This window comes from Oreochromis aureus, linkage group 18 (assembly GCF_013358895.1).
Source record: "Oreochromis aureus strain Israel breed Guangdong linkage group 18, ZZ_aureus, whole genome shotgun sequence".
Lineage (NCBI taxonomy): Eukaryota > Metazoa > Chordata > Actinopteri > Cichliformes > Cichlidae > Oreochromis > Oreochromis aureus.
This window is the reverse complement of record NC_052959.1, coordinates 8,131,594-8,155,829: the sequence shown is the minus strand read 5'-3', so window position 1 is coordinate 8,155,829 and position 24,236 is coordinate 8,131,594. Positions and strand designations below refer to the sequence as shown.

The 24,236-nt window shown below is 41.1% G+C and overlaps 1 protein-coding gene across 1 annotated transcript in view; it reads right to left on the bottom strand.

Moving 5' to 3' along the window:
- The window catches only part of LOC116335240 (probable G-protein coupled receptor 158), a 79,605-nt gene that overhangs the window by 13,301 nt on the left and 42,068 nt on the right, over positions 1 to 24,236 (bottom strand). Inside the window, exons 4-8 of the mRNA XM_039601755.1 lie at positions 23,072 to 23,283; positions 19,436 to 19,504; positions 12,148 to 12,257; positions 6,960 to 7,198; positions 2,085 to 2,223 (exon numbers count right to left, since the gene is read on the bottom strand). Coding sequence (XP_039457689.1) covers positions 2,085 to 2,223; positions 6,960 to 7,198; positions 12,148 to 12,257; positions 19,436 to 19,504; positions 23,072 to 23,283 — 769 coding nt within the window. The remainder of the gene's footprint in view (positions 1 to 2,084; positions 2,224 to 6,959; positions 7,199 to 12,147; positions 12,258 to 19,435; positions 19,505 to 23,071; positions 23,284 to 24,236) is intronic.

The window sequence follows — 24,236 nt, the reverse complement described above, 5'->3', positions numbered from 1 at the left end:
CTTGAGCTGGCAATTAAGTCCAGGGAGGAGACCCTCTGTAGTCTCTTCTTGTCAGCTGTTGCATCCACACAGGGATGGCGTGCACCAGCACACTCTCGATAGTGGCACGGTAGAAGGACACTAGGAGTTCAGTCTGCAGCCTGATCCATCTCAGAACCCTCAAGAAATGGAGGCACTGCTGGGCTTTCTTCACTAGGGCTGATGTGTTTGTGGACCAGGATAGGTCCTCGGATATGTGGGTGCCGAGGAACTTAAAGGAGGACACCCTCTCCACATAGTCACCTTTTATGGAGAGGGGAGGGGGATCAGTTCTTGAAGTAGTTTTCAGGAATAGCTCTCCAGGCTTCTTGAAGGACAATCGTAGCTCGTCTTTGGATGTTCGCTGCCTTTTGTTCTGTTCTCTATCAAGATGGTCCCACACTGCTTCAGTAATGTTGAGCTCTGGGCTCTATTGAGGCCACTCTTGTTCCAGTGTGTCTTCCTCCATCCAGTTGTGCTTTTACTGCATTAGCAGTGAAAAATTAAGATCTTGCTATTTTTCTGTGTTCATACTTCTATCAGTTTTGATTAAGTGGAGATATCATCTGAATTTCAGGAGCGGTACCACACCTCATTCATGCCCCTTCCGGTTTCAGTACATATGCCCCCTTCGCCAATACCTGCTGTCCTCATTTTCATGCCCCCCTTTTCCTCCTTTCTTCTCTTCTTCCTTTCATTCACTTCTCGTTAGTACATGAGGATCTGCCCGGCCCGGGAGCCGCTGCCAGTCCCCTTCAAGGCCTTCCCCAAACCGCAGCACCAGTACACGGCCCCTCATCCATCATCCCACGCTGTGGTCCCAGCTAGTGAAATTATTGACAAGATGCCCAACACCACTGGCTGAAATGCAGTCAAAAACCATGACAGAGCCTCCATCGTGTTTCACAGATGGCTGTAGACACTCACTGCTGTACCTGTCTGTTGTACCTGGCCTTGTCTGTACATACTGACAACAGTTTGAACCAAAAATTAAACATTTGAATTCATCACTCCCTGAGATCTGTTTCCACTGATTTTAAGCCCAGTTCTCGCCAAATTTGGCATATCTTTATCTTTACTTCCCGTTTCCCTTCCTTAGGAATGGCTTCTTGACAGCCACCCTTCCACTGAGACTCTTTCTGATGAGGCTTCAGTGCCTCTCTCGGGTCCTGTGTCAGGTTTTGCTGTATTGTTTCTGAAGGCCATGACCTTAAGAAAGTTTTTTAGGCCTGCTACGTCTTCTGACCTAGCTGCCTGGTAAATCTGTCATATGAAAGTGGTGAAAATGACACCAATGAATCTGGAACGCCAAAACAATAAATGCTATAAAACATGCTAAAAGGCTCCATGGAGAGATGGAAAACTTCCACCAGGACAGCCCAATGTAGGATGCATTAAACCTTAGGCTGAGTAACTTCAAGGTATTTTTAAGAAATTATAAGACAACTGCTAAATGAAAAGGAACATCTAAAATATTCAGAAAATTGAGCTACATCCCACCTCTGTAAGACACAGAAGGAGCGGCAGGCACAGTCAGCGGCGGGGCACAGGGTTTATTTTAGGCACTGGAACAGTACATCTATGCTGTGTCTCTGCTTGGGGAAGACATTTTTTATTCACCTCCTTTCAACCGGCTTACCCTGCCGTCTGCTGACACTGTTCATTTCCCTGATGAAGGGGGCGGCTGAACTCTCATCTGACATGCTCTGCAGTTGTGAAAGGCGATCTAACAGACAAATATCTCTGTGATTATGATTAAACAGGTTGTGCTGTACAAAGGGGTAAAGTCATTAAGCTCTGTGCCACTGTTCGTGCCATCTCCTTATTACTCTCAGCGAGATTTTCATCAAGTCAGGGTAAGATGCTCGATTGTTCCGCATTCTTAGCTCCGTTTCATGTGTCTCTTGTACCTTCTGTTCCCACATTTTCCTCTTTTCTTTTCTCTCTTTCAGTCAGTATACAAGAGAGCATAATTGAGCCATTCACATCAGCATATCTCTTTCTCTCACCCCCCCACCCCCGATCATGCCCACCCATGTTGGTTCCATCAAATTTTCTCCACCCACCTGATAATGTGGAAGATGGCCGATATGAGGAGCTCATTGTAGATGGCTACAGCCATGTAACGTGGCTCGTGAAAAGCCGAGGGTACGGTGCGGACAGCGTAGCACAGGTACACGCCCCACAGCAGGAACAGGAACTCAGCTGAGCAACAAAAGACACAAAAATGTTTGAATTTTAGTTTCTGTTTGCCACCTAAAACGGGGGGGGGGTCATATTTTGTATGAAATTCATCCGCTGTAGCTGACAGTTGCCTTTTGACAGCACAATATACTAAACTTACCCTAAACCTTTAATTTAATTGTCCAACATTTTGGGAAATGATCTAATTTGCTTTCTTTCTATGAGTGAGGTTAGAGGGTCGATACCTTCCTCACGAAGCTGGAACCAGGAGGCAATTAGCCAACCCAAGCATAAAGGCAAAAAGTAGGAAAAGAAAACAACTAAAGTGCCTTCCAGCACACCCTGAGCTCACCAATCGAACATGAATACCTCAGTTGTGAAATTTATACAAACCCCCCCCAAAACAAATACCAAAAACTGAAATTTGTGTTGTTTACGTGTGGGTGGGTTGTTTTTTTGATTTGCTCGGCTACACTGAAAAAGTAAGCCCCGATGTTAGACTGTGACAAAAAGGCAGAACACCCACTGAAACCAAAATCGATTGTTATTTTTGCGTCTGTGCATGGTTTAAGCGAAATGAGAAACAACACGTTAAACAAACACCGATCTCTAAAGGTTGGTTGGACACCACCGGGCTAACCTTTCTCCACTTACAGAATTGTACAAGAAAGATTCAACTTCCAAAACCTTAATCTTTTTGTCACAGACTCTAAAATATTAGTGAAAAAAAATAGAAAGAATTTAAAGCTCCTTTCAAACTCCTTTCCATTAATCTGACACCATCTGAATGTGTCAGCTTAATGTCTGAATGAGAACCCTGTGGAGGCTTTGGGCTGACATGTAGAGACTGTAATAAAAGATAAGAGGGGCGTATGAGGGAATGTGAAAAGGCCACGCAGAAGGGAAAGGTGGACAGAAATGCATGGGAGCTTTTTAAGAGTTTCGACCCACACGTCTCTTTTTACTTCACCACCTCCAACACAACAGCAGCATCTCCCACCATGGGTGACAGCAGCACAGAGAGCAGCTTATGGTGGGGTTTGTTTTCTGAAATTCCTTTTTTTTTTTAACTAAAACTGGCTTTAAAAAGAAAAAATCCAGGAATGAGCTCAAAAGAGTAAATCAGCCCTGAAAAGCTTGCATATATGAGTTTTCACTTTGTTTATTATGTTTTTTTTGGTCTCACCTCATCCTCAAAAAGAGAATGAACCACACCATTAGGTACCTCTTGCTAGTACCAGTGTTGGATCCCATCTCCCATCATCACACGGTAGCTGCAGAATTCTCAGCTGCAATTCCATCACATCCCAAAGATGTTGGGATGCTCTGTTGGTGTCATGGTCTCCGTGCCTGCCCAGCCGGCCCCGCAAGGCTACATGTGTTTGTTTTGTTTCCTCTCTCTCTCTCTCTCTCTCTCTCTCCCTCTCTGCCTGGGCGGAGCTCACTGCGGGCTCCCGCCCTTGGCCCACACACCTGTCCGCAATCAGCTGTCATTACCTGTCCACTATTTGAGGCTGGGACACAGATATTCTCGTCGCTGGATGATTATACTACAGACGTTAGTGATTCTCCCAGTTCCTGTGAATCTGTGCTTAGTGTTTTCGTGATTCGTGAGTGACTTCCTTTTCCTGTGCTACAGACTTTCCTCCCCGGACCTGTGACCTCCCTGCAGTGTGAGGGTGTGTGAGTTTGGGCGAGAAGACGAGAGCGAGTGTGAGAGAGCTTCCCCGTGATCCTTTGGAGTTTGGGTTTTCCCTTCACTGTATATATCGTGCACTGGTGTTGTAAATAAACTGTTTTTTGGAGACATCAACCCGCTCTGCTCTTGAGTCCCTACTATCAGTTGTGACAGTTGGAGTGGATCTGTTGACTAAACAACATGTTCCAGTCTTCCACTGTCCTATTTCACTCTTACCTCAGATGAGGAGTGCCTGGTGTGGTCTTCTGCTGCTGTATTGTGAGATGCTCTTCTGCATAACTTGGTTGTAATAAGTGCTTATTTGAATGGCTGTTACCTTATTTACCTTTGCCGTCTGATCAGCATAAAGCAGTCTGCTCATCCTCCTCTCACCCCCTTCATCAGAAAGGCATTTTCACCCAGAGAACTCTGTTTTTTTTTGTTTTTTTTTATCATTCTCTGTAAAACCTGCAGATGGTTGAGTGGGAAAATTCAAAGTCATTTCAATCACCTTTCTTCCCCATTGAACTTTAGCAAGTCATCTTAGTCATGTTCTCATGCACTGCTAAATGCACTGCTGCTATGTGATTGGCTGACTGAGTATTCGTATTAGTGAAAAGCTGAACAGGTGTCCCTAGTAAAGTTTGAACTATTCTTTTAGGTGTTGATTTAGTTACTATTTTCCAGCATTTGTATTGCAAAAACAGAAATCATTTCTCTAGAAAGGTAAATTAGGAGAAGATGATTCTGAACCCTGGTTGGCTCTTGTGTTACCATGGCAATAATGACATATAAAATGTACGTTTCAAATTTTGCATGACTTCCTCATGTTTGTGCTGTTTTCCTCCCTCTGTAAAGCAGCTGCTTCTCCGACATCGCGGTGACACGTTCCTGCTATCACTGAGTCTCATCTCATCTCTGATCTCGGGTCGACAGCAGTTTACGGGAAAGATGTATTTAAAACGCCAGCTGTCTCCACCGTCACAGTATCAACACTTTACAGAATATACAGTGCAGTACCTGTGCACGGCTACAGTAGCTCGTTATCATCGAAAGTGTCAGTGTAATTATATTTTAAAGAACATCAGTTACAAAAATCAATAGTAATTATTTTGAAATGTGAAGGACGGGAATTCTACAGGGTTACTGCATTATGGAAGTATGAAATTATGACTGGGAGCACTCTAATATATCTCTGTCTGCAGTAGAACAAAAACATTATGCATCTTTTACTGCCAGTAAAAACCAAAAAAACAAGCCAATTTTTCCAAATAAAAAATACTTTTAGTTTTTTATGAGAACTCTGAATGAATATAACAAAATCAGAGGTCCTCCTGTTTGTTTGAAAGAGCACAGACAACCATGCCAAGGATCACACTGGGATATGACTCCCTAAAGTCTTTACAGTGATTACAGACCATTAATATTTATGAATAGGTCGGTCTATAAATTGCGTAGTGCTTAGCCTCTGAATCGGGATGCATGGAGATCTGCTTCCAAGACGGAAACGATAACAACTCCAACTATAATACAGATTAATTGAGGATTTACAATAAGCGCGTCTCGGTGACATAATCGATAATGTTTCGCATCAGCTCTGCTTTGCTTCACAATTTAGTGCAAAATAGGATGTTATGTTCAGTTTTGCGCTGACATGCGTTCTCATGTCGAAATTATGACAGGATGAGGGAAAAAAACACAGAAAAGCAATTAGGCTCATTTTCAGGAGCGTGAAACGCACTGTTGTTAAAATCCTCCAAAGCAGCTTTGCAGGCTGCGTCCTGTCCTTCAGTGGAGCCTCAGCACACCGCAGCATGTTTATGCCTGCTGTCAGAGCAGACAGCGGGGCTCCCTCATTTCCCTTCTCATCAAGAACGCACCCCCTAAATACACACCGACACACGTGTGGATGCAAATCGTTCCTGCGGTCGGTGCCTGTTCAGAGCGGGGTGTTTGTTAGAGGCTGTCACCGCTAACATACAAACAGCAGTTCCACCGTCCTGTCTCTGGAGTATCCTTAACTGTCCTTCCTTCACAGGCTCCCTCCTGTTTCCTTCTCTCAAATTCTCCACTCCTGTGATGGTGCAAAACTCTCTCTGCATCGATGCCCACATCCCTACAAGTTTCATACTTCACAGGCTCCTTTCTTCTTCTTTCCTGCCACTTCCACTCTCCCTGCCTGCCTGTCTATCAGTCTTCACACACAGGCCGAGCATCTCTCAGGGATCCATCCATTCCCTTCTTTCCAAACAAGATTAGTCTCCCCTGCTGTCAGGCCAGCTTCAGTGAGGTGCACATCACTGCCTCCTGCTTTAAGAATCTGTCTTTAAGAGATTTACTGTAACATACATTCAAGGGCATGTGGGCCTTCACTAACTACAGCTTCCTTCCAATTCATTTACTCATATATTTTTTATTATAACAAAGGTATACAGTCTGGTCATTAACAGACATTTTGACACTATAATGAGTAAGGCAGAAGATGGGGTCAGAAAAGTTGGGAGACATACCTTTTCTTTACACTACTCCTTTTTGGGTACACAGGCAAGAGGACTGCCTAAATTCAACTAATGAAGGTGTGGAAATGCACTGTTGCATATTTAAAAAATAAATTCATCATTTAAATGTTTATTTCTTCATGAATTTAGGTTGTGTACAATGATAGAGTGAATAATTAGGATGAACTTTATGTTGCATTGAATACCAAAAAACAGATTTCAGGACATTCTTGAGTTGAAAATGTTTGAGATCATTTGCTTTAAGTTACTCTTTAATGTCTAAAAGTCAAACTTAAATTTAGCAAAACATCAGTTCTCCTGTGGACTACTGTTGCCGGGCAAGTTTTATCATCAACATACATGCTGCTTTTTTTTTTCTTTCTAAAAATAAAGTTTCTAAACTGAACTTAATCTTAAGGCTTATCCAAGCAGCCTGAACCCAAACTGTAAGCTCTAAAGCCCCTTCCAGTTAGGTGGTAAGTAGCACTTTCTTTCTTTCTGGAAAACGATGCTGTTTCTTATTTGGATTTACTTAAAGTCAGACTTGTGTAATTACAGGAAAGGCGTACAAACTTACTCACCGACTGCCATCATGTAGTCCCATCGGTCCAGCAGACACATGCTGAACTGCAGCCCCTCGGGAGTGAGACCCGCAGCGATGAGAGCCTGACTCAGCTCCGGATTCTGGCACACAGAGGACGTCCAGGCCACCAGGAACCACAGCACCACCAGCAGAATTACTAGCAGCAGTCGTAGGACCCGCCAGCTGGTCATGTAAGGTGTCCTCTGGGCCGTGCGGGACAGGAACACCTTTAACACCCTGTGTGGAGCAGGGAGAGAGCGTGAGGCACAAGCCTGAATATCAGAAACGACTGAGAGAAATCGTATGTAAGTGCTGCTCACGCCCCTGGCTGCTGATCATGTTAGCATGCTCATTTGAAATAAAATGAGCAGGGAGAAACTGCAAAATCAGTTCAATTCATTCATGCTTGGTAAATATGTTTGGTTTTGATTCATGTTGTAATTTCCTTTGAGTTTCAGGGAGAAAAGCGGACAGCACAGGAAGTGGGGAGGAAGGATCGGTTAAAGGAGGCGCCTGTCATTTTTGAGTTGTGCTTACATGTCCAACAGAAATCATGCATACATAGTTTATTGTGAATTACTTCCTGATGTTACCGCATCTGTAAAAGGAGCTAAAAATGCAGCATATTAGGCTCATTAGTTGCAGCAGCATAGGGAACAGTAGGGAACAATATACAACAGCATGTTCTTATATCACCATATATCACCATCTGGACATAGAAAAAAGTCTGTTTCAGTTTTTTACCCTGCTCATTTGCTATCTTTGGACCAGACTGTGACAAATCTATCTCATCTCTAATATATTCTGTGGGCCTGGACTGGAAGAGCTTGCCCCCGGGGCGCACTTCCCACTCAGCGAGCTCGGAAAAAAATCAAATTGGTAATTTTGCCAAGGGAACACTCTGGCCGGCCTTTGACCTCCTTCTCCCATCTCGGTAACACAGCCTGGAGCCGAAGAGCAAGAAGCTAAAGCGCGTGTTTGAATAAATACTTCAGCTGGCACATGCAGTAAGATCTGACCTGATGTGAAATTCACATGTGCTTTTTGCCAAGATGGCACGCATGTGTGCATACTAAGAGATGGCTGAATTACTGAAATGAAGACTAACTCATGGGCAAGTTAATAGAAGGAGAGTAGACGGGATGTAAGGGAGAGGAGGCGACCAGGAGAGGCTCGAAGAAAAGAAGAAGGGACAGGAGAAGAAGCGAGTTGACAACACAGGCAGAGGCTTTTTAACTTTTATGTTTTGCTTTCAGTTTAGTGTTTTAAAGTAAAATCATACTATAATGATCCAAGAGTATGTATGTATATGTGTATGTTCCCTATCTCCTCCTACATAAGAACCAATCATAATAAAACTTTGCATAAACATTGCATAGAGCACTGTGAGTTCCAGCATCGATAAGGCACATCCAAATATTTTATACAAATCTCACAATTTTATATATTTGCTCATTTGACAGTTCAACTGAGCACCGAATGGAATTCGAGATTAGAATTGTGTGTCATAATATAATGTTTCATAGCGTGATTGTAGCAAAAGTGTGTGTATTTGTATGCTCCATATGGCCCATGTGTTGCGCAGGGGTTTGCTATTTAATCATAATCCTTCATAGAACAGTCACAAAACAAACAGGAAATGTCATCTCAAATGGTGATTTTGGTTTTAGTTTACTGGAAGCAGGATTGAAATATTAAGCCAACACAGAAGTGCCAAAAACAGCATTTCCTTCAAATGGGCGGATGGCTCCAAAAATGAGTCATTTCCCACAGACGTCCATGTTAAACTTCCCAGATTCAATCATGAAAATAATATTTTTTCTGCCTGGTACAAAAAATGGATTTGGTCTCTCTAGATAATCCGCCCCTTCATAAAAACTGCTTTTTTTGGACGTTTTTTCCCATAAATATAACTAGTACATGTCCAGCCTACAGTATTGTTTCTGTGATTTTAGTCCATCATTAGATGGTTGCTAGACAACATAATGATGTCGTAATATATGTGGCATAATTCATTTTTTGTAGATGTAAATTTGATGTCAAATTAAATTAAAATTAAAAGGACACAATTAAGTGCCTTGTGAAGCAACTGTTGTTGTGATTTGGCACTGCATAAATAAAACTGAATTAAATTGAACAATGCCTTTATCAGGACGTCACAATCCTGTTGACTCAGTGGTTTTTATTGTTATTACTATTCAGGTTAATTCTTAAGACTTTCTTGTTCTTAGGGTTTGGTTTCTGTTCTGTGTCTCTGTTTCGCCCTGGTCCCTCGTCTATGTTTCCTCCCTGTTGCCATGTCTGATGTCTGTGTTAAGCTTACGTGTCTTGAGTTTAGTCTGTGTTGCTTCCTGTGTCTCGTTAGCTCTGATTTGTTCCTGTTGTGTTATCATCTGTTCCCCATCCTTTCGTTGTCAGTCTGTGTATTTAAGCCTTGTGGGTCTCACTGTCTGTGTCGCGTCGTCAACGCCATCCACACCCTTACGCTTTGTGTGTTTCCCTCCGTGCTCCTCGTCCCTGGTCTCTTGTCTCCAGGTTTCCTACTACAGGGAGTGCAGAATTATTAGGCAAATGAGTATTTTGTCCACATCATCCTCTTCATGCATGTTGTCTTACTCCAAGCTGTATAGGCTCGAAAGCCTACTACCAATTAAGCATATTAGGTGATGTGCATCTCTGTAATGAGAAGGGGTGTGGTCTAATGACATCAACACCCTATATCAGGTGTGCATAATTATTAGGCAACTTCCTTTCCTTTGGCAAAATGGGTCAAAAGAAGGACTTGACAGGCTCAGAAAAGTCAAAAATAGTGAGATATCTTGCAGAGAGGATGCAGCAGTCTTAAAATTGCAAAGCTTCTGAAGCGTGATCATCGAACAATCAAGCGTTTCATTCAAAATAGTCAACAGGGTCGCAAGAAGCGTGTGGAAAAACCAAGGCGCAAAATAACTGCCCATGAACTGAGAAAAGTCAAGCGTGCAGCTGCCAAGATGCCACTTGCCACCAGTTTGGCCATATTTCAGAGCTGCAACATCACTGGAGTGCCCAAAAGCACAAGGTGTGCAATACTCAGAGACATGGCCAAGGTAAGAAAGGCTGAAAGACGATCACCACTGAACAAGACACACAAGCTGAAACGTCAAGACTGGGCCAAGAAATATCTCAAGACTGATTTTTCTAAGGTTTTATGGACTGATGAAATGAGAGTGAGTCTTGATGGGACAGATGGATGGGCCCGTGGCTGGATTGGTAAAGGGCAGAGAGCTCCAGTCCGACTCAGACGCCAGCAAGGTGGAGGTGGAGTACTGGTTTGGGCTGGTATCATCAAAGATGAGCTTGTGGGGCCTTTTCGGGTTGAGGATGGAGTCAAGCTCAACTCCCAGTCCTACTGCCAGTTTCTGGAAGACACCTTCTTCAAGCAGTGGTACAGGAAGAAGTCTGCATCCTTCAAGAAAAACATGATTTTCATGCAGGACAATGCTCCATCACACGTGTCCAAGTACTCCACAGCGTGGCTGGCAAGAAAGGGTATAAAAGAAGAAAAACTAATGACATGGCCTCCTTGTTCACCTGATCTGAACCCCATTGAGAACCTGTGGTCCATCATCAAATGTGAGATTTACAAGGAGGAAAACAGTACACCTCTCTGAACAGTGTCTGGGAGGCTGTGGTTGCTGCTGCACGCAATGTTGATGGTGAACAGATCAAAACACTGACAGAATCCATGGATGGCAGGCTTTTGAGTGTCCTTGCAAAGAAAGGTGGCTATATTGGTCGCTGATTTGTTTTGGTTTTGTTTTTGAATGTCAGAAATGTATATTTGTGAATGTGGAGATGTTATATTGGTTTCACTGGTAAAAATAAATCATTGAAATGGGTATATATTTGTTTTTTGTTAAGTTGCCTAATAATTATGCACAGTAATAGTCACCTGCACACACAGATATCCCCCTAAAATAGCTAAAACTAAAAACAAACTAAAAACTACTTCCAAAAACATTCAGCTTTGATATTAATGAGTTTTTTGGGTTCATTGAGAACATGGTTGTTGTTCAATAATAAAATTATTCCTCAAAAATACAACTTGCCTAATAATTCTGCACTCCCTGTATTTGTATTAGTTTCTAGTTTTGGTTTGTTTTTGCAAGTTTATTGTTTGTGGAGTTTTTTCTGCCACTGCAATAAAGCAGCCTCTTTGAGTTTATTCCTCCGTCTGAGTGTCCTGCATTTGGGTCCTGCGTCCTGCCTGCCACAGACCTATCATGACAAGGACATTTAATGACCACTTTCTGAGACTCCAACAGTTAGCCACATCACATGCAGGAACATAACATAACAACATAACATTCAGACGGGGATAACATTGCTAAGAACACATTAACACTAACACTCTCTTCAACACTTTACACTGCAGTTAACTGAATCAACCTTAGCTTTGGTCTATGACAATTATTATGATATTTAGTCAACTAAAACTAAAAGAACTTAGATACCGATATTATGACCAAAGCTAAAAAAAACTAAAGCAAAATTTGCTGTCAAAATTAACACTGATTGTAGGACAATCACTAATTGTGGTTAAGCACTAGCGAGGTGGACAGGCTATCCATCCGGTGAGGCTTAAAAGACATAGGACGATCGTGGTTCAGGGGGTTGGGAAGCTCATCTTGTAACTGGAAGGTTGCCCGTTTGATCCCCAGCTCTGTCTGTCTTGGTCGTTGTGTCCTTGGGCAAGACACTTCACCTAGCACCAGAGGGGCCGATGGCGCAAAATGGCAGCCTCGCTTCTGTCAGTCTGCCCCAGGGTAGCTGTGGCTACAACTGTAGCTTGCCTCCACCAGTGTGTGAATGTGAGAGTGAATGAATAGTGGAATTGTAATGTAAAGCGCTTCGAGGGTCTCGAAAAGCGCTATATAAATGCAATCCATTATTATCATTATTATTATTATTATTATTATGTACAGCTGAATGTCATCGGCATAGAAATGATAAGAAATGCCAGAAAGGATTGACTATACTTGTGTTGTTCGTGCTTTTTGGACTGATAAGTGGTGTCTGTAGTTGTGCTTTACATGTGCACCTTATTGAAAAAGCAGCTTCAAATTGTGGAGTTTAGAAACTAATGGGCTGCTATGTCCAGTGTTTTGTTTCTGTTTTGTTTTTTTATGGCCTGTTATTTACGGTACCTGTAGAGCTTCAGGATGATGGTCCCGTACATGATGGCAAAGCCCAGCAGGCGAACCCACCTCAGGAGGATACATCGAAACACACTGGGATTGAAGTACAGGATCATCACCTACAAAGATGCACAGCAGAGTTAACTTTCACACATCTCAGAAACATCTTAGGATTATTTTTCGTATTTACAGGAAGGAAGTCAGAGACACAAATGAGATAAGTACACAAAAAGCAGAGTTGGAGGTGGATTTGGCCTCATGAATATCTAACGCCTCCACAGTTCCCTCATCTGTTAGCTTTATGCGGCTCATATGTCAACTTCCAGTGCACGTTTGATGTGAGGAATTTGAGAGCTTATTCCTTTATAGGTCTAGGAGCGCGTTTAGTGATGTTTATCTGCACGTTGATTTGCATGTATAGACACACTTGTGTTTCTGAATGTGTACGGTCCAACCTGTCACGATTTGTCTCTCTGAGCGGTTTCAACAAAGCAATAAAGAATTTGCCGATGGCTGATAAAATGTCAGCCTATCATTTTCTGCATGATGTGAAGTTAATTCACACCTATTACCGCTGCAGAAGAGGTTGTAACAGCAGAAGCTGCAGAGACAAGGCTCATGCTGTAAGGATCCAAGCTTCCATTTGCACTTCTCTTTCTACGGTTGCATTTCATTTCATTAGTGTGCAACACAGCGGGAAGCCACATGTTACATTTTCGGTGACCCGAATCCCAGCTTCTGCTCTGAAGATTCAGTGCTGTGACTCTGGCAACGTTCCCACTGAAGCAAAGAAAATACTATCGAAGCATGACACCTTTCCAACTTGGGGTAATCTCTCCGTTCAGTGTGGTCTGAATGAATACACAAACTTTTTTTGTAACGGATTGAAGTTTGTGTGATCTTTTGTGAGATCGTGCTACGATTCCCAAACTGTTTTGTGACTTTGTGTTGAGGTAAACGCTGACCTTAACCCCACCTATCCGCTAAAACTATACACATACATGAACAGTAATTAATCAGTAACTACCACTTCCCACAGAGTGATCTTTTTGATTACAGGTGTAGAATGGGTTTCTTTTCAATCTAACATATGGACTAAAAAGGTTACATGTGGTTTGAAAAGCAAATGCAAGTGAGGGTGAAAGGCCTGCATCACACTTAGTATTTGTTTCAACAAAATTTCAGTGTCTTTTTTTATGTTTTGCATCTGTTGCATATGTTTACATTGCACATGTAAAGTACTTTTGCTGTTATATGTTATGGCTTAAAACTGGGTAATATGTAGCTTTATGTACATATTTTGCTATATATAGTAACCATTTATATATAGTATAGTATTTGGAAATATAGTAATATAATATAGCATATTATATTGTAATATAGTATTTGGACAAGTGAATTTCACCATTGTGGGATTAAATAAATTGTACGTCTGTGTCTTTATCATAGCCATGCCATGTTTCTATCTACCCAGCTGTGTCACACTGAGTACTCTATCCTCTGTTTATATCCAATCCTAGTTCTTCCCCTTTATTCCTTTGTCAGATCCTCCTGTTGAACTCACCCCCTCGTTCTGTTTGCTTTCCCTTTTCGGAATTTGGTATTTGCTGAACTTTTGCTTTAGCCAACAAAAGCTCATCCTACTTTTATTTTCAACCTGCATGCGTGTCTTGCAGTTGGATTCTCTCCACTACACACCTTGACAATAACTGCTCGGGCAGAAAGAAGACTATATTTACAATTACTCCTTTTTATAAGATGATGCTTTTTTTTAATACATATATGTGGGCCCTATGCTAGACTGCTGGTCCAGGTCTTTAGGTAGTTTGTGTGCTGTGGCTAGATTGAACTCAGTATAATCAGAACAGGATAGGGAGCTGAAGTGACAGTTTTTCAATCTGTGATATAGCACAGCAGAGTAAACAGTGTACAGGTCGGGGAGCTTGTTTGGGGATAACAATGTTATAGCACAAAAATACTTTCTGAATTATATGCTTGGGTTTTTTATATATGTAAGTTGTTTTACAATAACCAAAAACAGAAGGTCATAGCTTTCCAGCTTTTTGTAATCACCACATAATTTCAGACTTATTGTGGTACAACATAATAAGCAGTATAAATGCATCTCGGAGGCGTAAGGCGAGTGATTTATTCCGGCTCTTACAATGCCTTGGCATTCAAAAGACAACAGCCATTTGCTTTAATTAAGCTTAAGTAACAACAACACCTGTAACCTCTTTTCCTTTTTAGAAAAGAAGCAGAACATCTGTGGCAAACTCAGCTGAGCAACCAGCCAACCCCGAGGCTGTAGCCGTCTGGCTGTGAGATGCGTTAACAGAGAAGAGAAGCTAAAGTGTAGTGGGGAATATGAATCACAGTGTACATTATTTTACCCACGGAAATGAAGAGCAAAGATTATGGTGCAAAGACAGAAAGATGAAAGGACAGAAATATTCAATCTCACAGCATCTTATGCAGGTATTCAGGAAGTTGAAAGCAGAGCCAAGTCTCAACGTGACGCATAACAAATGCCACAGGAACTAATCTGCAGCTTATTACCTCCTCATCACTGATAATGTTGCTGTGATTGTTTCATAATCAAATACAGTCTTAAAAGTGGCAAGATGAATTTCAGAAATGTGGTTCAGCGAGCGGTTAAACTGTCATAACATCCCTATTTTCAGCCTTCGCTCTGTTCACACTCACTTCAGCTCCGCTATATAGACATTTCTCTCACCTCTTGATTAAAAATGTGACACACTGAGTCAAAGCATGGAGCACGGCACTCGCAGGCTTTCCTTCCATCCACAATCATCCTCACAACCTCGCAGAGTCTGTTATTGGTATGCCGGTCATGAGACACTGGGGAGCAGAGTCCATCTCAGACCCAAGAAAAGGAATTATTGCTCTTCCTCTTTAATACTGCAGCTGATAAATTAATTGATATTGGAAGGTAGGCAGGTGTGTGTCAGAATTGGGGCAATTTAAGGGAACAGCCTGAACCTGACTCACTTATCGATAAGGGGCTTGAAGGAAATTTGTTATTTAATAGCTAAAAGTTGCTAACTGCATGTACTAAAGTAAATTTGAATTTGAATTGAAATTAATAGCAGGTAACATAACAGCATAGACACAATACATGTATAAATAATCCATATATTAAATAAATCCATAAATACTATTGCTGAAAATAAACATTAATTAATCCCCAGAGAGGAATCCAAAAGCAAGCCAGCAGTACTTGTGATGTTGATGTTAATGTATTGTTATAACTTAAATAGAGTATCATATCTAAAAATGTATCATGTGAATAATTATTGCTTTTTTGTCAGCATACTGTTAAAATAGGAATCTGACGTCTATCAGTTGACATATTTATATATTTATTTTAATACAGACTGGGTGTCCATGGTTACATTTGCAGAAATGCTCCTGCATGGGTTTGCATTAACCTAATCCTAATGCAAACCCATCAGTTTCAGTTGCTGCAGCTTCACCGTGGAAGCATTTAGCTGCCGAACCACAAGTTCCCAGTGAGCTTAGCACTAACCAGCCACTGCTCATTAAAATGTGCCTGCAAAAGAAGACATTCGTCATTTTTTCTTTCTTTTTTTGACAGTTTGAAATATTGTATGGAGCAATTTATCTTGAAGACACAGCTACAGTGAGCTGTTATGAAGAACAGCAGCTGCCCCAGCTTCTCAGCAAGGTAACCAACTCCTTCTGCTCCTTTTACTGCACCCTACGGTTAGCAGACTAATGCCACATGGAGCATAAACTCAAATCACTCACGGCTGCTCAATGATGGAAAAAGGCCAGTTGCCTGACTTCCTATAGCAGTGTGTTTTTGTCATCCCAAGATTTCTGACACATAAAGTATGAAACTGCAGTTACGGTTACCAGCGTTAACTAAAATTAACCAAATTAACCAGGACTGAAATCTTCACTTCCACTTTAAGTATACTGTATGCAGTCCTGTGAAAAACTAAGTATACCCATAAGAAGGGAAGTAGCAGCCAGAATCTGCTAATCAAAGGCACTCGCTTAACTGATCATCAGCAAGTGTGAACACCTAAACGCAGAAATTTTGTCAGTTTTCTGGTCTGACACATTCAGATGTGTGTTAGCAAAATGACACGATCTTCCCAGCAGATATCCCAGCAAATTCTCGGGAGACGAAAGTGCAGATGTCTGACGATGAAGTACACGTCACATTTGGAGAGAACCAAACAGCATATCACCACAAACACCTCATTCCAACAGTTAAGCACAGTGTGGAGGGCTTATGATCTGGATCATCTTGCAGCTTGGCTAAAATTGATGTACGAAAGCAAATCTGCAACCGAATGGCTGAAAAAGAAAAGAATCAACGTGTCAAAGTTCAGACCTCAGTCTAATTGAAATCCTGTGGTGGGATTTTGGAAGAGCTGTGGATAAACAAATGCCTGCAAACCTCAATGAACTGAAGCAACATTGTAAAGAAGAGGAGATGAGAAGAAGATGATTACTTCAAGTTATTACTGCTAAAGGTGGTTCGATAGGCTACACACTAATAGGGTGCACTTAGTTTTTCATGAGTGTACTGTGAAAACGTTCTTGTTCACGCTTCACAGTATTTTGATGGTGATATTAACAATTTGAAAGCATGACTTTTAAATGTAGCATAACATATCAAATCTAAGCACATCCTCCAGCGCTGAGGTTAGTAAAATAGTTTTGAGTGCATAAGAATCAAAGTTTAAGAGTATAAGAAAGCTAGCACCAGTAACACAGCAGAAAAACACACAAAGAAAAACTAGTTTTTGGAAAGGATTGAAACAGACAGAAGTAAAGACGGAGCAAACGTGAACAACATCTTAACTACTCAACAGGTTGTTATTTTTCCCTCCTGTTTCAGTGTCTCTCCTCCTTATGTCCATCCATCTCTCCTGCCTCGGTCTCAATATAGTCTGTTTTCAGGATTTGCATCCTACTTGGCATCTTCACCTCATCAGTTCTTCCAGCTTTCTGCTTCACATGACAGCAAAACAATAAATCTGAACGACACATAAGAGCTAAAAGTAGGCCACGCTGCTCCTTCCACCTACATACCGTGCAAAACAAAAACATGCAAATGGCAAATCCATGCACATGACCACGGGAAAATATGAAGCTTTGAAGCTACCTAAACACACTCATGATCCATCCTCCACTCTGCCTACACACACACACACAATACAGGCAGACAGACAGCGTCACAACCTTCTGCAGTACTACTCATGTGGACTACAAAGTCACTGGGGACTGCGATAAAAAGCCATATTTTTATATTGCCTAGAAGAGAAGGTGGCCCTCCTGGTTTGCGTCCAACCTCCCAAGCGTCCTCCATCAATTAATCAGTAGAAGTATTTTTAAAACAAGTTGTGCTAGAACTTGATGGACTGTTTAAAAATGCATTGAGCACCAAAGCAGAGCAGAGCAGCTGCAGCTGAAGAGGTTTGTGGTGGCAGCAAAAAAAAAAAAAAAGGCACCAGCAACAAACGTTAAGGCTGGGAGAGGGAGGCAGACACAAAGGTGAGATAGAGAGAGAACATGCAGAGGAGGTAATCAAAGGAAAACATGAAGGGAGGAGGGGGGTGGGGGACAAGGAGGTAAGGTGGGGAAAAGGAGACCTTCATGTGTGCGAGGATGACAGAGCGGCAGAGTGTTTTGCGGGTGGGGGCTATTTTTGGAACTGGATTATCCTTGGGGTAAACTGGAGTGGATGGATGAATGCAAAAGCAAGAAAGGTGTGGTCACATAAGGATGCAATACCTGCAGCTCTTTGTCTGCTGCAACAAAAAAAACAGCTTCAGGTTTTTGTTTTTTTTCATTCTGGGGAAAATGTCGTGCATACGGTTACACTCCAGTAACTTTAGAATAAGAACAAAATCTTTATCCCCAGACTTAGCCGAGCGATTGGAACTTCTTTCTTTCTGGTTGATTTTTTCAGCCATCAGGCTTTGTGTTTGAGAAGAGCAGTGGCTCCACTGTTGGCACTCTGTGCCAGGATTTGAAAGGAGTGAATTCCCTGGCTACATCAGATCTCTGTGTTATACGGCACGCAGGTTTCTTCCATCTGCCTCCCTTCTAAAGATGGGCTCCTGACGCAGCACTCCAGGTGCAATGTGGGCTGAGTCCAAAAGTGTAAATACACACATATAGAACGCACGCTGTCACCGAGCACACGGACTGGCTCGCACATACAGCCGACGCAGACAGACAAAGGCACACATGGAAGAGAACGCACTTATACTATAAGTATCATCACAGAGAGCTGTGATGTCCAGCTCTCTGTTGTTGTAATGATCCTAACTATAGTACTACAACATCTAGCTACAACTGAAGAAATGGGATATTTTCATATTACTCCAGTATTCGTGGTCCTGGGTTGTTGACCCACCGCCTTGTTTATGGACTTTCCAGTTTTGTTTAGTTTTTGATATTTTCTGGTGATTCTTAGTTTCCCTTGCTATTTGCCTCTTCCCTGTACCTTTTTGCACTCACCTTCTTTTGAATTATTTCCATGGACTATCAATAAAACTGAGCTTTGCGTGCCTAAGCCTGCGTGTGGGATCCACATCCACACACTACATGACAAATATTGGACACCGAAAAATGATTTTCTTTCTTGAAAAGGTTTTTTTTTCTCAGCCAAAGCAGACCTTGACCACTCCTTCCATCTTTTTAAACCTGTAATGCTTAGGATTTGACCATCACATCTCTCTTTTGATATTTACTTTATGGCCAATAACTGCATTAGAAGAGCTTCATAGATGGTGAAATCACGTCTCAAACCTATTTCCATCTGTTTGGATGTATGTGCGGTTTGTGTTTGTTCTCTAGTTTTCTTTTATAACACTATGAATGTCTTCCAGGAGAGACTTTTACCAATGCCCATCACTATTTCTTCTCCATCTCAGTGACAAGGTGCTGTTCGTGGTGCTCTACAGAATGGCCTTTAAGTTCAGGTGCAAACTTTTGCCTGCAATGGGCTGACAAAAGCATGCATGCCTCATGGTAATTCATGCAAACCCACTGGTCCATCAGTTATTTATCAAATAAAACCTTAAAACTAGTCATCATTTCATGACCATAACGAGCACATGCCGATCACTACGCTCTAAGTTTGTTTGGGCTCTGTTTCTCTCCTGACAAAGCATACCCAGACGTACCCAGCTGCTTGTTTCCCTGAGACTTCTGAGAACTTTTATTTTTTTTAAAAAATGAAGTAGCAGTAGACTGGTGGGTGGCATGCAAGATCAATATGGACACTTACTGGGAAGTAGAGAAGTAGCGCACCAAACAAGATGGCTTCCAGCAGAATGAGACCAGATGTACGAATGCTCTGTTAACAAGGAGAGAGAGAGAGAGACAAAAACTCATGAATCAATGACAGGGAGAGCTTGGTTATTTATGGATTGCTGAAGGATAGTGAAAAAGAATGATTGGCCTGATGGTATCAGACGCTGAGGCTGCTGACGGGCATGCAAAAGTATCTATAATGTTGCTGCTGCTTGTATTGATATTTGTTCTGGATTTGCAGTGAGCCTTTCTTCACATTCATTTTCTCTCTTGTATCTGCTTTGTCCTTTGGGGCCACCATAGTTTGCCTTTCAGATTCTGCTGCTGCAAGTCAGACATAACAGCTCCGACTTGCATGCAACTGCACGAAAATGCAAATGATACATCGCACAAATATATAAAATATATGTCTCTGAAACCCTGAGTGACGACAGAACTTTTCTGGGTTGTATTTAATTACCACATTACCACATATAAGATTTTTTTGATGTCTTTTATGTTAATCCAAAGGCCTCCAGGGACATCTCTTGTGAAGTGAAGAAATATGGGAGATTCTGAGGCAACAACACGATTGTCTATAAATAGATCACCAGGAAAGTGCCAGAGGAGTGATTGTAATTATTATCCTACACTGCAAGGATGTCACATTAAAATGAAGGAGGGCTGAGTACGGTTGATGGTAATGATGTCAGTGTAATAAGACAATAAAAATTACATTAAATTAAAATAAAATAAGATAAAATCAGCTGGACTGTCTTTTATTTGGCTTTATTCTTGATGGTGTACGATGGAAATTTGTGTGAATTTGCAATGCTTTAAGAAGCAGCTGTATGTCGTAAATGTAGCAATATTTTTTTTTCCAGTTTCTAAGTTGCATACTGAAATTGTTTGAGGACAAAATCTCAAATGTCCTCTCTTAGTCTGGGCGAATTATCTGCATGTAATTCGTTGAACTGCATGCTGCCAGTGAGGCCAGGGAGGATCTTTTGCTACCGTGTCTCTGATGGCTTAGTACTGTGGAGGCATGATCAGCTATAACACAGCGGTTCCTCTTTTCAAAACTTTAGTGAGTTTGTCATAATCGTCAAGTTTGAATTTAATCCCTGAAACCTTCGTCTTTATTTAATTTAAAATAATTTTCCATGACATTTCACTGACATTTCCAGTTAATCTTCGCTATGAAGGAGGTTTCAAATTTGCAAATTTTTTGCAAAGCCACAAAAAAGACCAAAATTGAAGAGTGGGGGAGACTGTCAGTGTGTAGTTTGGGATAAGCTCTAAAACTGTTACGCCGTACAATTTCAGCATCCATCCACTTATTACCATATGCAGCATAGCGTCATTGTGGACCACATATCCAGGTACACTCCGGACAGGTCGCCATTGCATGACGGGGACAGTTTAAAGACACAGTTCAGTATTATCTTCCTTGTGCGGACGTGGTCGCTTTAGTCTTTAGGTGAAAAAAAAGTAAAATGTAATCTTGCAATCTTCAGGTATTCTTTGGGTATTCTTCGCCAAGGAGGTTATGCTTTTAGTAGTGTTTGCATATGTGCGTGTCATTTTTAATGTTTGTACTACAGCTTGGACGTTTTTGAATGAATTCTGATGAAACTTTGTACAGGTGTAGGGTCAGGTCATCTTAGCACTCTATGAAAATGTGCCTTACATCCACCGAGGTCAACTCAAGGATTTATTTTTAAAAACTGACAAAAACTATTATAGCTTCCACAGTATGATTCTTACAAGTGTGGTGTGTATTGTTAACATAAAGAAAGTACCTTATAGAGTAAAATAGCATGTCACATGTGACCTCTGACCTCTCCTTCAAGGTCAATAGAGTGATCTATAGGTCAAAGTGATTTATAGAGCTATTTAAAAAAAAAGTAAAAACTATGTGTATTACTGCCGTTGTTTTTATTGACAACACATAGACTTATAGGCAGAGATGGGCAGTAACGCGTTACTTGTAACGCGTTACTGTAATCTGATTACTTTTTTCAAGTAACGAGTAATGTAAGGGATTACTATTGCAAAAACGGTAATTAGATTACCGTTACTTTCACGTAGGAACGCTGCGTTACTGCGTTACTAAAACCGTGATTTTTTGCGAGAACGTCTCATGACAGTGACGTAAGCGAGTGCGACGTTCCTGACAACAGCTGTCTGCAGATCATAATATATCGAGTGCGGGACAGAGTGTAGCATGCAGCGTTTAAAGCGTGGAAGTACTGACCTTATTTTGAGTTTGATTCCATAAAAAGTGACAAAAACATTAGTGTCCGTTGTGCGTGGGAAGAAAACTTCTTTTTACAGCGAAAAAACCCCTAAACTTCCAAGCAAGCAGCGAGTGCGCTACGACGTAATGTGAAATTCACAGAGAAACTTGCGGATTCTTCCACTGACCGCTGCGGCACACCTGCACCAGGGTAAACCTCCGCCTACCCAAGTCCTGCTTTATAGGTGAAAATAGAGCAACAGAACCACTAGTCTTTGATTTTAATTATTTTCTGCTGTGTTTTACTTGCATCTATTTGAAAGAGTGAGTGTAAACACAAAAAAATATTTTATTTTATGTGCTGGAATGTGCAGAAAATAGGTTTAAATGTTAAACAAATTTCTTCCAGTCAGAGAATGTTGCATATAATTTAATTTTTGCTTGATGCATAAAGTTAAAAGATTAAAACTAATAAAACAAGTTTTAAAAAGAGACTTTTCCATTTGATTACATTTTGTATGATGAATTATGCAGAAAAAGTAGAATTGGGCTGAAAGATTATCGCTTTATCACCTATTCAGGTTGTAAATTGTGTTTTTAAAAAGTAACTAAGTAACTAAGTAATTAATTACTTTTGAAAATAAGTAATCAGTAAAGTAACGGGATTACTTTTTCGGGGAAGTAATCAGTAATTAGTAACTGATTACTTTTTTCAAGTAACTTGACCAACACTGCTTATAGGGAATATATATGTGGATTCTACCTTGTTACTTTAACCTCTTCTTATAGGTCAAATACGCGCAACCTTCATAAAATGTCTTTTATCTTTAAATCGTTGCTTGAAATTCTGCTGCCTTTCTTTGTATTTTCAGCATTTAGGAAATGATTCTGGTATATGGGGATTCTAAATATCACTTTATAGTTTGCATCCAAATAGCATGTCTTATTTGACCTCTGACCTCACTTTTACACCTAAAATCTGCCAATTATGTCAAGTATATATTAAAATGGGTATCAACAAAGCCTTTGCACTTGTTTTTACTGCACTACAAATGTCTTAAAGTATATTTGAAAAGAATAACGAAAGCTAAATGAACGTATACAAAACACAAAATGATTCCCTCAAATGTAAATACTGTCCACAGAGCTAGCTGCCTTGGTGGAAGTTTCCTCTCTCAGAGTGCTTCGAGGTTTTTGTCTATTTCAAATTCTCTCTAAACTTTGCACTGAAAAAAATTGAGATTCTGAGTGCAGGCCGGCGTAAGCTCTACTGACATCACCACACATGCCAAAACTCCCTCCAAAGTCTAAACTAAGTAGTAGAATAAGCTGTTAAGCATGTCCCTATCCACATTAGAAAAGGATGCAGCCGATTCTTTGCATTCTCCTTACCTTGTTTCTCCTGAAGTGGTAGACCACCACCATACTGGCCAAGTCCAGCATCATGCAGAGACCCTGGAAGGAGGCCACAGAGAGCCTCAGAGCACCGTCCTCCTGCACCAGGCAGGGCGTGTCATCCCGGCAGTAGGGACAGCCCTCGCGGCACGGCAGGCACTTGCTGGACACGTCGGAGGACTCGTCTCTGTGAGAGCCCTGCTCCTTACCTGAAGATGTCAAAACACTTTAGATTTGTTTCATTATCACTTATCTTATGTTGTTCAAGTTCAAAGAAAGAAAGCCTTTGCAAATTCATATCTAATCACATCTCGAGACACAGGTCTGATTAGCACTGCAATTAATTTGCATTTAGCTGTCACAGGCTGACTCCTTATTAAATGCTCAGTTAATCAATTTCAAGGCAAAGAAAGCATCAAGCCAATGAATCAAAAAGCCTTGGGGAGATAATTACAAGAATGCAGCCTGTAATTAAGCAAATGATGGATAATGAAGGCGAGGAAGATACAATATTGTGTCACTGCTCTCTTCCTCAGTCTTGTTTGCATAATTGTTGTAATATCAGCATGTGACACACTTGGATTTGGATGGGGTTTATCAATTCTCTCCATTCTCTCCTTCATTTTTAGCATGAGCTGGTTCCTTTGAAACCTGAATTTAATCAATTACATGTAAAGACACGACAGATGATGCAAGAAATATAATTCTTAATTCCAGGATATGTCAGCTGCAGTGGGATTTGCAGTCAATCTGTAGCTGAAATCCTTCATTTTTTTCAAACACACAGACCTGCAGCTCCTCGAGCAAATGATGTTTGATAAGCATGTAATTCCTCTGTAGGTCCCAGAGCTCATACGGTATGCAAATGCTGCACAGTTGCACAATGCTTCAGCAGAGCGTGATTGTAAGAGAATGTGCTGAAATTACTTCGATAGTGGTTAAAAAAAATTTAAGCAAGAAGTGAATTTATGTAGCCACTGAAGTGGTTTCATTTGGCTGAGAAAAGAATGCATGGTGGTAACTGTATTCTGACTGACTCTGTATTTTTGCTGTTAATCACAGAGAAGCTGAATTTATGCTAATATATGTTTACATACGCACAATAAGAGTTCAACATGACAGGATGTTATTTTCTGTGTTTGCGTCCTTATGCAAATTCATA